Source organism: Salmo salar, chromosome ssa04, assembly GCF_905237065.1.
Source record: "Salmo salar chromosome ssa04, Ssal_v3.1, whole genome shotgun sequence".
NCBI classification, from domain to species: Eukaryota; Metazoa; Chordata; class Actinopteri; order Salmoniformes; family Salmonidae; genus Salmo; species Salmo salar.
Window position 1 is genome coordinate 12027198 of NC_059445.1, and position 16782 is coordinate 12043979.

The 16782-nt window shown below is 43.4% G+C and overlaps 1 protein-coding gene across 1 annotated transcript; it reads right to left on the reverse strand.

The window, feature by feature from the left end:
* Positions 1-1022: 1022 nt before the first annotated feature.
* djb14 (DnaJ homolog subfamily B member 14) lies at positions 1023-14292 on the reverse strand. The gene is given in 8 exon segments (NM_001140540.1): positions 1023-1971; positions 2300-2472; positions 2898-3007; positions 3471-3556; positions 3748-3936; positions 4919-5064; positions 9742-9925; positions 14134-14292. Coding segments are annotated over 8 exon segments (1146 nt in total). The 5' UTR covers positions 14267-14292; the 3' UTR covers positions 1023-1846.
* Between the last annotated feature and the right edge of the window lie 2490 nt (positions 14293-16782).

The window sequence follows — 16782 nt, forward strand, 5'->3', positions numbered from 1 at the left end:
TTTAAGGCAATATTATTCAGTGTAGTACTTTCAAGTATTTTTACTTAATTCGTTTTTTGGGGGGGGGGGGGTATCTGTACTTTACCATTTATATTTTTGCCAACATTTACTTTACATTTCTAAATAAAATAATGTACTTCTTACTCCATACATTTGTGACACCCAAAGGTACTTGTTACATTTTGACAGGAAAATGGTCCAATTCACACCCATCAAGAGAACATCCCTGGTCATCCCTACTGCTTCTGATCTGGCAGACTCACTAAACACAAATGCTTCCTTTGAAAATTGTCTGAGTGTGCCCAGGTTATCCGTCAATTAAAAAAAATTAAAAAATAAAGAAAATTGTGCTGTCTGGTTTGCTTAATATACAGCATTTGAAGTGGTTTATACTTTTACTACATTTTAGCAGTTCCATTTACTTTTGATACATTTAAAACTATTTACATTTAAAAACAAATACTTCGTAGTATTTTACTGGGTGACTTTTGTAATTTTCTATTAAGGCATCTTTACTTTTACTCAAGTATGACAATGGAGTACTTTTCCCACCACTGATATTAATCAATACAAGTGATAATCACTGTAGACCTATACACTATGTATTTTTCAGAAACACCACTACAATTCACATGGACTTCCAAGAAAAACAGCAAATTCAGCAAAGTAGACTTGTTCGGTTGCATTGCAGTTTTATGAATCACAGTACCGACCTGTTTGGGTACCAAGCTGGAGCATGAGGCCATACAAATCCACCTCAACACATCTTTTACAAGCCTCATAAATATGGTGAGGCCATACTAGGTTGAGAATAAGGCTTCCTGCAAAACCAAAGTGAGAGTGTATACAAATGAATAGAGTAATGGATCTGTATGCCAGGGAGAATATTATGTGGAGAGAATAGGCCTACAGTCTGAGTACTATGAACACATTTTAAAAGGGTGTTTAACCTGCCCTACCATGCCATCTGCTTCATACGCACAATTGCACATGCGCTTGAAACAAATCAATACTGCTTCTGGTAATAATTTATTGTTTATTCAAATGATTAAATCGAGCAATGACGAAAAACCTTGTTTTTCTACTTAAATAACTCCATACATTTTCAAACATTCAAAATGAAAAATGAACAACAATTGATGAAGATTATGGCTCCAACTTCACATTTTTTCCCCAGGCCAAAAAAAGTTCAAGCGAGACCGTGGTCATTTCTTCATCTGCGGAATGAACTTCAAGGTCCATGGAACTCCACACAAGGTTCCACTGTGGTAGCTAGGAAGCATTCTCTGGGTTCCTCACAATGCTAGCACTGCTAATGTATGGATTGGAAGGAGGGCAGCATCTCCAGATGAGCCTAAAAATCTTGTTTAAGTCAAGCAGGTGAAGTAGTCATCTAGAGTGAAGATTGTGATTTGCTTGTTACAGCAGAATGCTTGGCGCTTCAATACCCAAGAGGCACCACCACAATGCCTTCTGCTTTTAGAGTCAGTGTTCATTTCCAGAGTGGGTTCTTATTTCCAGAAACCACAAAAAGACAAGCAAAGATAGAAGAGAAAGAGGTTGTGGTTCTCAAGTGTTTTGGGAGGTTGGTCTATTCTTCAGTTAGTTCATTGAGATGCAGCAAGGCAGTTCCCAGGGAGGGGGTGGTGAGGAGGATGGAAAGATGGCTACTGGGGGAGGGATAGGGACAACTTACAACTTCAACGGTAAGGCTAATTATTTTTATATTTTTCCTCCTTTTAATCTCCATGGTTTTTCCTTTAAAAAAAAAAACATTTACATACATATATCTATTCATATATCTCTTCTAAAAGCGTCCTGTGGGAGCCTGCGGCGTCAGGCGGGCTCAGCCCCCCCTGAACAGGTCATTTAGTCTGTCCAGCTCCTTGCAGTTTTCCATGGTCATCAGCTCAGCCTTCTTACGCAGGCGGTCGTCCCTGTAGACCTTAGCAGCGTACAGCAAGTCCGTTTCTGAGAGAGAAGGGGGAGATGAACAGAAGAGTCAGTCACTATCAACCATGTCACACTAAGCTACTTCGAGGGAATGCTTTCGTCACAAAATAGAAGGAAATGAATGCATGTTTGTAGGGGTACTTGTATTGCTTCACATGGGGCTAATTTGATTGAAGTCCTCACTGTAATTATACCCTGCAGGGGCTGCGTGCTACGCCACTGCTTATAACTATAAGAAATCTGTGTGAAATAAATTATATCCAGCTCAGAGCGCCAGCTATGCATTTGGTTTTCTAATTTGCTAGCTACGGTATGAACAACTAAGAGAGACATGATGGACACCTACTCGTCTGCCTCTCCTTCCAGCAGTTGTTTCTGACATTAGACACGTAGTCCTCCTCCACGTTCTTCTCGATCTTCTGCAGATTGGAGCCCTTGTACTCTGTCTTGAAGTCTCTGTTGACGTAGTAATCTACATGCAGGTTCTCCGTCTGCCGTTTAACCGTCTGCCCCGTGGACCTGGAGAGGACGGAGGACAGGCATCAGGTTACATATGGCTGTTCTGAGAACAGCTCAATCTACAGCTCTTTTTATGCATCCTATCTTTATACCAGGTGAAGAGAGGAGGCAATGGGAATGATCAAACGCACACAATAAATGCTTCAGTAGTTTACTGGTAGGTGTGTCCGTTACATACACCTACCATGTCACCATTTGACAATATTTTTCCAACATCGAGCATGTGGAGCAGAGGTACAGAATAATAGGCCTGGGTCGTCTTCAGGTGGGAGAAAACGTTTTGAAACAGTAGTACCACCTAAATGCACGATGTGTCCAATAGGAACACAGATTTTCATTTTCTGTTGCAAAACCTTTAAGTGCCGTGCGCCATACTGAGCACGACCCCAGTGTGTGTGTGTGTGTGTGTGCGTGTGTACACGTACGGTCTGGAGTAGAGGCTGTAGGGGGGAGTAGACACCATCAGTTGGCTCAAGATGGACACCAGGATCAGTACAACGATGGGTATCAGCTGGATAAACATGGAGAATCCTCCCTGGACAACAGATTACAAAAATCACTAAACATACACTATTTTGTCCTGCAGCTCAGGTGGTAGAGCATAGCGCTTGCAACGGCAGGATAAGTCGTTTGATTCCCGGGACCACCCATAGGTAAAATATATGCACAAATGAATAAGCTGCTTGGGACAAAAGAGTCAGCTAAATGGCATATATTACTATTTAATATGTTAAGACATGTACTGTCCTGTTAGTGACTTTGCACTTTTCCTGCTTTACGATGCAGCACACCGAAATTAACTAGAGCTCATCCCAGTCAAGGCTGGAACAGCTGTGTCCTTCACTAAAAACAGAGCCTGCAATACACTGCCGAGACTCCCATAGCTCGTAGAGGGGGGTCTGCTAGGGAAGTTTGGCCTGAAGTTATCCCAGACTCACTAGGTATTATATTGACAGTCACAGTATACATCTGGCAGTGTAGATGCCAGACATGCATACCTCTCCCCTCTCCTCTGCTCTCTCCCGTCTTTGGTCCGTCTGCTGGCTGTATCGCGTCCTGCCGTTGGTGAACGTGTGGGCAGCCGCTGTGGAGAGGAGGTGCCCTGTTAGTGACTCGGCGAAGACTTGCAATACAACATTCCTTTAATAAACATTCATGTTTGAGCAAGACAATTGTATTTAATTGATGTAATGAATTAAGACTTGTTTATTAAACATTGAGAAACTCTGAAACCACTTGATGAAATTAACTTCAAAATGTATGCGTGTCTCTTACAAGAGGGGAATCCTCCTCCGAAGAACATGTTGAAGAGGTCCTCGGGAGTGATGTCGGCCTCGAAGCCCCGGTGGAAGTCAAACCCTTGGCTGTGGGCGTGGCCAGGGCTGGTAGGCTCCTCCGCCCCCGTGAGGTCATACTGCTTTCTCTTGTCTGGGTTGCTAAGCACGGCGTAGGCGTTGCCGATCTCTGTTAGGACCACAACACACTCGTGTCAATAAGTGTCACATTAAGTCAGCGAAAAAGGAGACATTGGCTCGGATCCAATGCCCATTTTACACTGATCTGCAAACTTCACGCCGGGGGGGGGGATTTTTTATTTATTTATTTTTCAAATTGCAGAGACACAGACGTAGATAATGGCAGGTCAAATTTATGCTGCTAACAATGCTGTAGGGACGAGGGGCTCACTTGTTCCAGACCCGGTCCGATCGGTGAGGGAAGCAGAAGGTCATTTTTTAAAGCTACTTTATTAACCAGAGCCGAGTGAGTGAGACCGTTCTAGCAGGCGGGGGAGGGAGGGAGGGACAGCAACCAACCAAGCTGACTGGCGCTATAGTAGACTAATAGCCGCCATAGCTCAGTTATTTATCATCAAATACGAGTACGTAGTGCCTGTCTAGACTGCATCAAACCGGGAGAAGCTAGGCTGAGGCTGCAGTGCATACGCTTCCTGATCTTACAGTTACAAACAATTGTATTCAGATAAGTAGCAGCCTGCCTACCTATTGGTTCTTGTAGCCTATTCTTCTCCTTTAATGCCGTTATTTTAATTCCATCTTCCAATGATTAGATATCTCCTAACTTTTGCCACACACGGAGCAAGGCTCTACGGCTGTAGCCCATTGCCACTGATGACTAATGATTGGCCAACAACCTACACTCGCGAAAACAAGAGCAGCAGCATAAATTATACAATTTCTCTCCCTCTACTGCAGCAGTCGCGTTTGGATTTGTACCTTCCGGACAAGTCGGTTAAAATTTCACATACCCGAGTCCTGCGTCAATCATATCAGATCCAACCCAGACCTATGACATTTAGAATTCTGGTTCCGGACTGGCCCGGGTCCCGAAATCAGGTACAGGTGGATCCGTGAAGACCTGTAGTCTACATTACAGCCAAATAAATGTGACTGGCACCGAACACAGAAACAATGCATGTGAAACTTACTTTTGAAGGCCTCTGTAGCTCCGGGGGCTTGGTTTTTGTCTGGGTGGAACTTGAGTGCTAGTTTCCTGTAGGCTTTCTTCAGCTCCTCTTCATTGGCCTCCTTACTGGTGCCCAGGACTTCATAGTAATCCTTACACCGCTTTATCCTGGAGGGAGAGTTTATTACAATGGTACTAGTAGTCCTTACACTGCTTTATCCTGGAGGGAGAGTTTATTACAATGGTACTAGTAGTCCTTACACCGCTTTATCCTGGAGGGAGAGTTTATTACAATGGTACTAGTAGTCCTTACACCGCTTTATCCTGGAGGGAGAGTTTATTACAATGGTACTAGTAGTCCTTACACTGCTTTATCCTGGAGGGAGAGTTTATTACAATGGTACTAGTAGCCCTTACACTGCTTTATCCTGGAGGGAGAGTTTATTACAATGGTACTAGTAGTCCTTACACCGCTTTATCCTGGAGGGAGAGTTTATTACAATGGTACTAGTAGCCCTTACACTGCTTTATCCTGGAGGGAGAGTTTATTACAATGGTACTAGTAGTCCTTACACTGCTTTATCCTGGAGGGAGAGTTTATTACAATGGTACTAGTAGTCCTTACACCGCTTTATCCTGGAGGGAGAGTTTATTACAATGGTACTAGTAGCCCTTACACCGCTTTATCCTTTAAGAAGAGAGATTACAGTGAGTGATTCATCAGGGCTATGTTACACATGACCAGGAAACAGATATAGACCTAGTTTATTACAATGCAGTAGATCTGATTCATCATGAGGGTTGTAGCACAGATCACATTTGGCCCAAAAGCCAGACAAAAAACCTCTAACGGATATTTTTTGCTTCAAGAACTAGTGTTTGGAAAGTATCTAGGTTGTGCCTTTAGATTTAGAGAAAATTAACATCCAAGTGAAGAATTTTCACTTCTGGTCTGTTGGTGTGTTTCGCAAGTGTTCCCAGAAGTCTCACAATGTTGCGCCTCTGGGTTTAGAAAACTGTGCTCCTGGAGTACCATTTCAAACCACAAGAGGGCAAATCAACATCGGTGGCAAAACAGAGCAGGAGAGTTCAAACGCAATACACAGAGTCGATTGCATGACCTGCAGAAGAGAGATTGCCTCCAGTCTCCAAGGAGAACCACCTGAGATACCTGCCAGACTGTTACATTAACATTCAATTAGAATAATCAAATATATGCTGATGTCACTGTGTACGTTTTAATTGAGGTTAAACCCTACGCTGCATGTAGGCCTGTTTTAACAAAAATGACAGGTTAGTCTCTAAACATATAAACACAGCATCTTAGAAAACAAACATACCGTCTTACGCTCTTCACAATGGGACTAGATGTTGGTCAGGCCTACCAAGCACTATGTGAGTGTTGCCATAACGAGATGTGTCACAGCTCTCTTTTGTCTCACCCCCTCTCCCTTCCCCTCTCTCACTGGCCTTATGGGCACCTTGCCGAGTCCGAGGTTCCCATAGCGATAGCATGGTGTGTAGAACACCGCAGTGTCCTCATTGAGCAGCTGATTAACGGTCCCCACACACCACCAATGGCGCAAAGCCGACCACAACAAGCCACCCACAACAAGCCACCCAAACAGCTCTGCCATGAAAGACTCGCATACAAATACACAGACAACCCGTCTGCTGTCATTAGCTCAGCAAACACTGCAAATATTCCGGAGGCTTCAACTTCAAAAAACCCAACTCCAAAATGTTGAGCTGAGTAAGTGTTTCAACAGCAGCCTTCCCTACATAAAAGTGTGTTGTTGGCTGGCTCATAGGGATTATGAGTGATCCTGTAGGTCAACTGCAGGGTTAATTAAGGAAACAAAGATGCTAGAGAAAACTTGGAGCCCAATAGAACCATCTAACTACCATCAGACGACCTCGCTAGGGGAAGGTGGTGGAGGCCTAGGCTACACTCTGCCCATTATTAGCAGCACTTCTGTTCACCAGGGACATCAGTCGCTCGGAGCTCCCAGTCACCTACCCTGGCCTATGGGGACAGCAGCGATGCAACAGTGACACAGAAAGGTGTTAAACAAAAACTCTCAAGGGAGATCATTCTAGAACCCCCCCACGGAATCCACCATGGTTGGTATGACTCAGGTTCCAACAACAATCAGTGGCCAAAGACCCATACTAGCTAACTACATACTATTTAGCACGTACCGTTCAGTAAAAAGTGTGCCGCTACCGATTGGCCGAGTGGGTGGGGCTGCATGCGGGTGGATTTCTCCAAATTCAACAGAAATGCATCACATTAACCAGCCTGATAATAGCTCATTTCCAATTTGATTCATTTCTCTAAATCAGGAATGGAGTTATAGTCTCTCTATAACCAGCCTCAGTAGGCCTATCACATTCAACCTATACCGCAGTAGACCATATAGCCCAGTGGTGTATAACTCATTCCATTTATAGCCTAGTGTCTGCTGGTTTTTGTTTTTTCTGTTGAATTAAGACCTGGACAACCAGGTGAGGGGATTTCCTTACTAATCAGTGACATTAATTAATCAAGTACAAGGGAGAAGCGAAAACCCCGTCACTCGACCCTCCATGGAATGAGTTTGACATATGATATAGCCATCTCTCATTTAAAAAGGACTGAAGACAGAAAGCGATCATTTGGTTCAATTTCTAAATATTTCAGTGAAATCAAAGTGCTGTAGCATATATAAATGAAATCAAATAACGTAGTACACACACAAGAAGTCAAAATGTTCAAACCAAAAGACTATTGAACAGAAGAAAAAAAAACATGCAGTCGGGTGTATCGCAAATTCAGAACCGCTGGACAGCAACATAAGCTAAAGCCCTGATCATCGGGAACAAGATCAGAATGACTTCTAAGGCTTGACCCAGAAATTAAATAGTTGTAGTTTTGTAGGCTAGGCTACCTATATGTTCAAATCAAAAGGCCTGATTAAGATGACATCAATAACGCAGCCACATCCCGAGTCCCTAGTGTAGACACACTGACAAATCGAAAGATGGTTAATTATTTCGTTTAAAAGCGCTGACGATGGCCAAGAGAACAAGGAACTGAGAAGACAGAAATAAGACAATATCTGCCAATTAATTTCCAGCAATATTGCCTGTGTGTCTGTGTGGTGCGTGCGTTTATCACTCCGTGTGTAGCCAGCTGATGTCATAACTGTCTTGTGGGTTGCCATGAATACTGTCCCCAAAACCTTCACTTAAATGTTAACGGCAAAGATCAGAATCTGCTAAGGCTTGATCCATAAATGAATGAGTTTTAGTTTTGTAGGCTAGGCTACCTATCTACATGTTCAAATCAAAAGTATATCATGAGTAAGTATATCATTTGTATCTATTATTTGTCATTTGCAAACTTTGCCATGAAATGAGCAGTAGCAGTACAGAACCATCGCTAGACCGGCACGTCATAGCATGGCATATTCCTCAATCACTTGATGCATAATTAAAGGGCCAGTCGCGCAATTACAATAATTGTTTTAATTGTCTTGCGATGTGATTTAAGCATTGACAAGGACTCAGAACATCCCATTCCGTTGGTTCTCTATGAACAACAGTAATTTTAAAAGAGAAAAATTTAACAGAACATAATTTGGGGAAAATGGTCCATTTATTTTGGGGGCGGAATCGCAGATTTTATAGAGTTGTTTATTAACCATTATAAACTGGGTGGTTTGAGCCCTGAATGCTGATTGACTGAAAGTCGTGGTATATCAGAAAGTATAGAAAAACATTTATTTTTACTGTTATAATTACATTAGTAACCAGTTTATAATAGCAATAAGGCACCTCGGGGGTTTGTGGTATATGGCCAATTTACCATGGCTAAGGGCTGTGTCCAGGCACTCCTCGATGCGTCGTGCTAAGAACAGCCCTTAGCCGTGGTATATTCGCCATATACCACACCTCCTCGGCCCTTATTGCTTAATTATTTTACCAGATATTTTGACAGAAAACATGGAAGACAACTTTCTCTAAGGACCTGGGAAGAGTTGCAGGGGAGAGAAGAATGTGCCCATTTGATAGCTAGAAAATAAAATGCACCTTGCGATGCTGATTTTTTTTTTAAGTAGCTCTCATACTATAAAAGGTCGGAGACTCCTGATCCACAGGCTTGTAAAAGGGTTTGAGAGGACATGGATTTCAGAGCCCAGGCATAAGGCATGTGGGTCTTACCATTGTAAAAGACTAGGGGATTAGGCTAGTAAGGGTTAGCTACTGTCAGAATGTCAAGCATAAAGCATTGACTAATGGTCCCTCGATTGAGACAGAACGACAGAATAAGTTTCACCTAAAATACATCTGATTTGTGTGAGAGCATGCTCACGTGACATGTGACAGATCCTTATCAATTTCCTGTTGTGGGAAGAACCACCATCAGGTTATAAAAAAATGTAACTTATGATCTATTTTACATACATGCAACAGGAAATTCAGGTGAGTAAGGGAATTTACAAGCCACCATTTCCTCATCTTAACAGGTAGCCAAACTAAAAAGAAAACCCACGTGTCAGTCTCCTAAATTCCCATTGATTACAAAACCTCAGGGTCGAGTGATACCCACAACCAGGCTGAAAGTGGCCCTCCCTCCCTAATCGCCACATGAGAATGCACCAGAGTGAAGCAACACAACTACACACACAGGCCTGCCTGCTGCACACATGAGAAGTGGGACAGAGGACCGTACCATACGGCCGTCAGGGAGGGCGGAGGGCAAGAGAGCGGAACAGAGATTTTACAAACAGATAGCCAGTCCCAAACAGATTACAGGAGTGAGCAATCAAGTGGAAAAGAAGACAAAAGCCTCCTGCTCACCTCTGCACTCCCTCCACCTGGTCCTTGGTGAAGCCCTTGGTGCTGGGCTCGCCTCCTCCGGCCTCCTGGTCCTGCCCACCAGCCCGGGCCTTGGTGCTCTCTGAGGAGCTGTCTGTCGTACGCTGTCTGCAGTGCGCGCCATTCCCCGCAGAGCTACCGTTCCTCGTCAAGGTGTCCAACAAGGCTAGGAGGGAAGAGAGAGATGAGAGGGAGAAGACAGAACAAAGCACATTCAGAAAGAGAGACAAAGCTAAGCACTTCAAAGAACTCATAGGGGCAAATTTCACAGAACCAGATTAAGACGGGTCCTCGACTAAAAAGCGTTCTCATTTTCAATCGAAAGTGTTTTTTTAGTCAAGGACTTGCCTTAATCTGGTTCCGGGAAACTGGCACTCAATCTTACAGGGCGAAACACTAGGTTCTTGAAAGTCAGACCACCATGCAAGGGAACATCAGCGGTTCACACACAGAAACTAAGGTTACATTGTTTCCAGCATCCAGTTGGCTTCCATAGACGAGCTGTAGTGGAGATCTGGTCATGCTTCCACGAGAGCCGCAGGCGATTATATCCAGCTCTGGTTGCTCAATGAGAATGTGCTAAGCTTTTCCAATGACACAAAGCAGCTCTCGGTGTCAGTCTACCCATGACCACTGCAGCAGCAGCCTAAGCAACAGCCTGAGTATACTGCCCAGTGCGTCGCTGTTCTCTCTGGCAGCACCCAGACTGTGCAATACAGCTCTGCAATTCACGTGAAGGTTTACACAGGTAACTGAACACTATGTTGGATAGAGACACCAGAGTGAGAACACCGACATGTCCGGAAAGATACTCATCTTAATGGCTGAAGTAGTAAATGTATTATTGCATGACACTGAACTGAAGAGTGTGGCTGTTTTTCTTCAATCAAGATGCAATCTTCTTGAATCCTCAGAATCCAACTATTCTTTCTTGATGCGATTTCATGAAATAAATAAAAACTGAAATGAAAAGGTGAATGATGATTTGGTTCTCCCTGGCCCACTGCCCTATCAGACCTTACCGTGGCCCCAGCTTAGCCCTGGCTAATGCGCTACCATTGTTCCCTCAGCTCTGGGTCAATCATTCAATTAAGGGATTGAGGTGGACAAGCCTGTTCATCTCGCTAACCTCATCCTGCAAGAGCCACGTTACCTCCTCTGCGCTCAATGGAATCCCTACAAACACCTTACCTCGTCCTGCACGAGCCATGTTACCTCCTCTGCGCTCAATGGAATCCCTACAAACACCTTACCTCGTCCTGCACGAGCCATGTTACCTCCTCTGCGCTCAATGGAATCCCTACAAACACCTTACCTCGTCCTGCACGAGCCATGTTACCTCCTCTGCGCTCAATGGAATCCCTACAAACACCTTACCTCGTCCTGCACGAGCCATGTTACCTCCTCTGCGCTCAATGGAATCCCTACAAACACCTTACCTCGTCCTGCAAGAGCCACATTACCTCCTTTTCCAAAAAAAAAAAAACTTCTGCTGAGAATGTGAGACAGCCACTTTTCTATTTCTTTCCATTTTTGATATTGAATAAGGCATTGGTGAGGAAGAGCTCGCAAGTAAGCATTTCACTGTACTGTTTGCACCTGCTGTATCCAATGGACATGACCAAATAAACGTTGATTTGAGGGAGGTGAATAAGCTGCTATAGCCATCTCCTTGGTGACCATTATAAATACCACAATTTAACCAAACCTTGAGTATTCACTACAACTAAAATGTGCCTAGTGAATGTAAATGGTCATGTTTAACTGCATGATGTGAGAGTTAAGCCAACATGAGGAATAATTTTTTATTTATTTCACCTTTATTTAACCAGGTAGGCAAGTTGAGAACAAGTTCTCATTTACAATTGCGACCTGGCCAAGATAAAGCAAAGCAGTTCGACACATATAACAGCACAGAGTTACACATGGAGTAAAACAAACATACAGTCAATAATATAGTAGAAAAATAAGTCTATATACAATGTGAGCAAATGAGGTGAGATAAGGGAGGTAAAGGCAATAAAGGCCATGGTAGGGAGGTAAATGCAATATAGCAAGTAAAACACTGGAATGGTAGATTTGCAGTGGAAGAAAGTGCAAAGTAGAAATAGAAATAATGGGGTGCAAAGGAGCAAAATAAATAAATAAACACAGTAGGGGAAGAGGTAGTTGTTTGGGCTAAATTATAGATGGGCTATGTACAGGTGCAGTAATAAGTGAGCTGCTCTGACAGCTGGTGCTTAAAGCTAGTGAGGGAGATAAGTGTTTCCAGTTTCAGAGATTTTTGTAGTTCGTTCTAGTCATTGGCAGCAGAGAACTGGAAGGAGAGGCGGCCAAAGGAGGAATTGGCTTTGGGGGTGACCAGAGAGATGCACCTGCTGGAGCGCGTGCTACAGGTGGGTGCTGCTATGGTGACCTGCGAGCTGAGATAAGGGGGAACTTTACCTAGCAGGGTCTTGTAGATGACCTGGAGCCAGTGGGTTTGGCGACGAGTATGAAGCGGGGGCCAGCCAACGAGAGCGTACAGGTCGCAGTGGTGGGTAGCATATGGGGCTTCGGTGACAAAATTGATGTCACTGTGATGGACTGCATCCAATTTATTGAGTAAGGTATTGGAGGCTATTTTGTAAATGACATCGCCGAAGTCGAAGATCGGTAGGATGGTCAGTTTTACGAAGGTATGTTTGGCAGCATCAGTGAAAGATGCTTTGTTGCGAAATAGGAAGCCAATTCTAGATTTAACTTTGGATTGGAGATGTTTGATGTGAGTCTGGAAGGAGAGTTTACAGTCTAACCAGACACCTAGGTATTTGTAGTCGTCCACATATTCTAAGTCAGAACCGTCCAGAGTAGTGATGCTGGACGGGCGGGCAGGTGCAGGCAGCGATCGGTTGAAGAGCATGCATTTAGTTTAACTTGTATTTAAGAACAGTTGGAGGCCACGGAAGGAGAGTTGTATGGCATTGAAGCTCGTCTGGAGGGTAGTTAAACACAGAGTCCAAAGAAGGGCCAGAAGTATACAGAATGGAGTCGTCTGCGTAGAGGTGGATCAGAGACTCACCAGCAGCAAGAGCGACATCATTGATGTATACAGAGGAAAGAGTCAGCCCAAGAATTTAACCCTGTGGCACCCCCATAGAGACTGCCAGAGGCCCGGACAACAGGCCCTCCGATTTGACACACTGAACTCTATCAGAGAAGTAGTTGGTGAACCAGGCAAGGCAATCATTTGAGAAACCAACCAATTGCGGTCAACTGTAACATAGCCAACTGTTCAGCTAATATAATGTGTTCTATTATATATGGCTGCTGTGGAAATTCCCATTTACCTTCATAACAAGGTAAATATGTCTCCTTCTGCCTGACATACTAGTATTGACAATTTCAGAAGCTTTTAAAATGTGCAGCCTGCCAGCTACCAATCACAATTGACCATAATGCAAGCAGCCTATTGCAAGCACAGGATTCACTCAAACGTAAGTGTTTGATTATAGACAAAAACACTTTTCAACAGACAAAGCAATGAATTACAAAACATCACGGCAGCTGAGAGCAATAAGCAGATCAATTGATTATGGCCCGAGGTAGCTGCGGGATCACCATCATACATCAATATAACCACAGCCAGGCATGGCTTGTGTCCGGCTGGTTAGCCAAGTCCCTTACTAAGCTAGTATCAGGCCTTCATTGATACCAATTTTAAAATTACACTTCTGTCATGAGGAAACTGGAGACAACCCCTAGCTGGCTAAATTACTGGTGCATAGGCATCACTTGCTTAGTCAGTTGACCTTGTTATTGCGAAAGAGAAAGACCATACATGTGGGGAGATAACATCCCAGACTGGGAAATTGGCTCCACTGACCACATAATTCAAAACTGAACTTGTTGGCAATCCAACATTGAGCTAGCTCATATAGGCTAGCTAAAGTTTGTAAATTATAGTTAGCAATAGCTTTGCCAATTGGCTAGTTAGCGTAGCCAGTGCACATTCGTCACTGAGCTAAAACAGAACTATAAAATGAAACATAGCTTGTCAAATGAGACATTTAACAGTGGATGATGTCAACCTTATCAAATCAACAAAATGGGCTAAGAAATGGTGAACGTCAACTAGTTAGCGACATAGTATACATACTGTTAGCGTGCTAGTTAGCAGTTTAAAGAAACGTCACTTCTTTTGCCCTGAGCAGTTTAAAGCGTTAATGACGTTACTTAACCATTTCATAATGTATTCGTTTACGTATTATCCGTGCACTGCAAGTGACAATATTCCAAGGCAAGTTGCCAAATCGTATTTTAAATCGGTGTTTAATGTGTAACGGGCTAGCTAACGTGGCTAATGAACTGAAATATGGTAACGTAGATTTTTACCTTTCGCTTTGTAGGTTGGATAGAGCTTCTCTGCTTTGTTTAAGAATTTCACCGCCTTGTCTTTGTCTCCTGCTTCAAGAGCTTTAGTGGCTATATTTATACATTTTTCTGCTTCGTCTCTGTTCCCTTCCATCTTTCTTCCTCCCCCCCGGCTCTCAGATGACAGTAGTGATGGGTAGTTCGCGAACGAACGGATCTTTTTGGTGAACGTCGGGAACCGAATCGCATCGGTGAAAGAGCCGTTTATTTGGCTCCCTGATTTAAATACTACTACTACAGCTTTTAAATTTTTTACATCAAGTTATTTAAATTCATAGTATTCATACAACACATTTAGATATTTGTTTTAACCCCCCCACCGGCAATCTGATAACATATCAAATAAATCATGAGATAAAAACAAGTAAAATGAATATTACATAGTAAAGCTACTGAACAATACATCATATAGCCTCAGAAAAAGTGACAAATTATTGATACTCTCATGAATGTAAAGGCGCGTTGGTTAAGAGTTCAGAAATGTCCGCTGCTGCTTTTTTCCATGTGAACACCTTGATCCTGGTGTTTCATCCTGGTGTTGCTACTGCTTTTGATCTCAAAAGTTTTTTTTGCAGATAAATTACTAAATAATTATCTGAAGAGGGTGAATCTTCCCTGCAGAAACAAAGCGAGCGTGTCAATTGGGTCCATGCAACAACAAAAAAATTCAGTGCCATCTAATAATCCAGCCAGGTAAACATTTATTTGGAGGTGCATTTCCTAATTTGACATAATGGTAGCCTACCTTTTGGGCTTAAATTGGAAATTTGCTATTTTTTCACTGGTTCTAGTTTTACATTTCTAAAATGTTCAACTTCATATTCATCATCTCCAGCACCACCCTAACATATGTGAAAACAGAGCGTTTATATGTTTTGCCGTCAAAAAGATTAGACAATTAGGAAGATGTGTTTCCGATTAGACATCAATGATGTCACTGGAAACACTTACCTTCCTCTCTTTATCCATTAAACATAGAAACGTGCTGCCATTTTCACATATGTTGAGGTGGTGCTGAAGATGAATCTGAAGTAAAAAATAAAATAAAAAAATACAAGAAAGTGAAATTTCCCTTCAAGCATTTTTAACAAAGAGCCGATTGTGGGCCAAATGAGCCGTCTCTTTTACGTGACGGAGCCAAATGAGTCGGCTCACCGAAAATACTCGAGAAGCGTCACCGCAAAACACATCTGAGCGTTCGGAGCAGCACTTTCGTCAGTGATCCTCGGACGCTGCAATTATTCTGAGCCCATATAGTGGGGTTGTTCTGCATTTCTCAATATTAGAGCATGAAATCCAACCCACTGAAATATACACATGACTAAAAGTATATGGAAACCTGCTCGTCAAACCTCTCATTACAAAATCATGGACATTAATATGGAGTTGGTCCCCCTTTGCAGCAATAACAGCCTCCACTCTTCTGGGAAGGCTTTCCCCTTGATGTTAGAACATTGCGGGGACTTGCTTCCATTCAGCCACAAGAGCATTAGTGAGGTCGGGCACTGATTTTGGGCGATTAGGCCTGGCTCGCAGTCTGCGTTCCAATTCATCCCGTAGGTGTTCGGTGGGATTGAGGTCAGTGCAGGCCAGTCCAGTTCTTCCACACCTATCTCAAACTATTTCATTATGGACCTCGCTTTGAGCACTGTCATGCTGAAACAGGAAAGGGCCTTCCCCAAACGGTTGCCACAAAGTTGGAAGCACAGAATCGTCTAGAATTTCATTGTATGCTGTAGCGTAAAGATTTCCCTTCACTGGAACTAAGGGGCCTTGCCCGAACCATGAAAAACAGGCCCAGACCATTATTCTACCACCAAACTTCAAGTAGCATTTTCCTTGTATCCGCCAAACCCAGATGGTTTAACGCAAGCTTTACACCACTCCAGCCGACACTTGGCATTGAACATTGTAATCTTAAACTTGTATGCGGCTGCTCAGCCATGGAAACCCAGTTCGTGAAGCTCCTGACGAACAGGTCTTGTGCTGACCTAGCTTCCAGAGGCATTTTGGAACTCTGTGGTGAGTGTTGCAACTGAGGACAGACGATTTGTACGCGCTACATGCTTCAGCTCTCGGCGTCCCGTTGTGTGAGCTTGTGTGCCCTACTACTTCACGGCTGAGCAGTTGTTGCTCCTAGACATTTCCACTTCACAATAACAGCACTTAGTTGACCGGGGCAACTCTAGTAGGGCAGAAATTTGACGAACTGACTTGCTGGAAAGGTGGCATCTGTTGATGATTAGTTATTTGAGAAGGAGACCAAGTCAAGACGTTGGACCGGGTGGATTCAGTTTATAGTAAGGCAGTTTATTATGAGACAAAGATATTTGGCAAAGCGTGCACGGACTCCTTCGTTTAGCTCATAGGGAACTAGCAGAAGAGAGCCCCGAAACATAGTGTACATCCAATTTATACAATGAAATAACAGTGTGTTGACGTTGAGTCTAGTAGGTCCGCTCTCCTGACTGGTCGATGAGTGGAGGGACGGTCCACTCTCCAGGTGGTGTCGACTTCCCATTGGCCCTTGGCAGTGTCCGTTGTCCTCGGAGTCCAACACACCTAAGTGTGTGTGTGTGTGTGTGTATTTCTGGTAATTCGTGTCTGGGT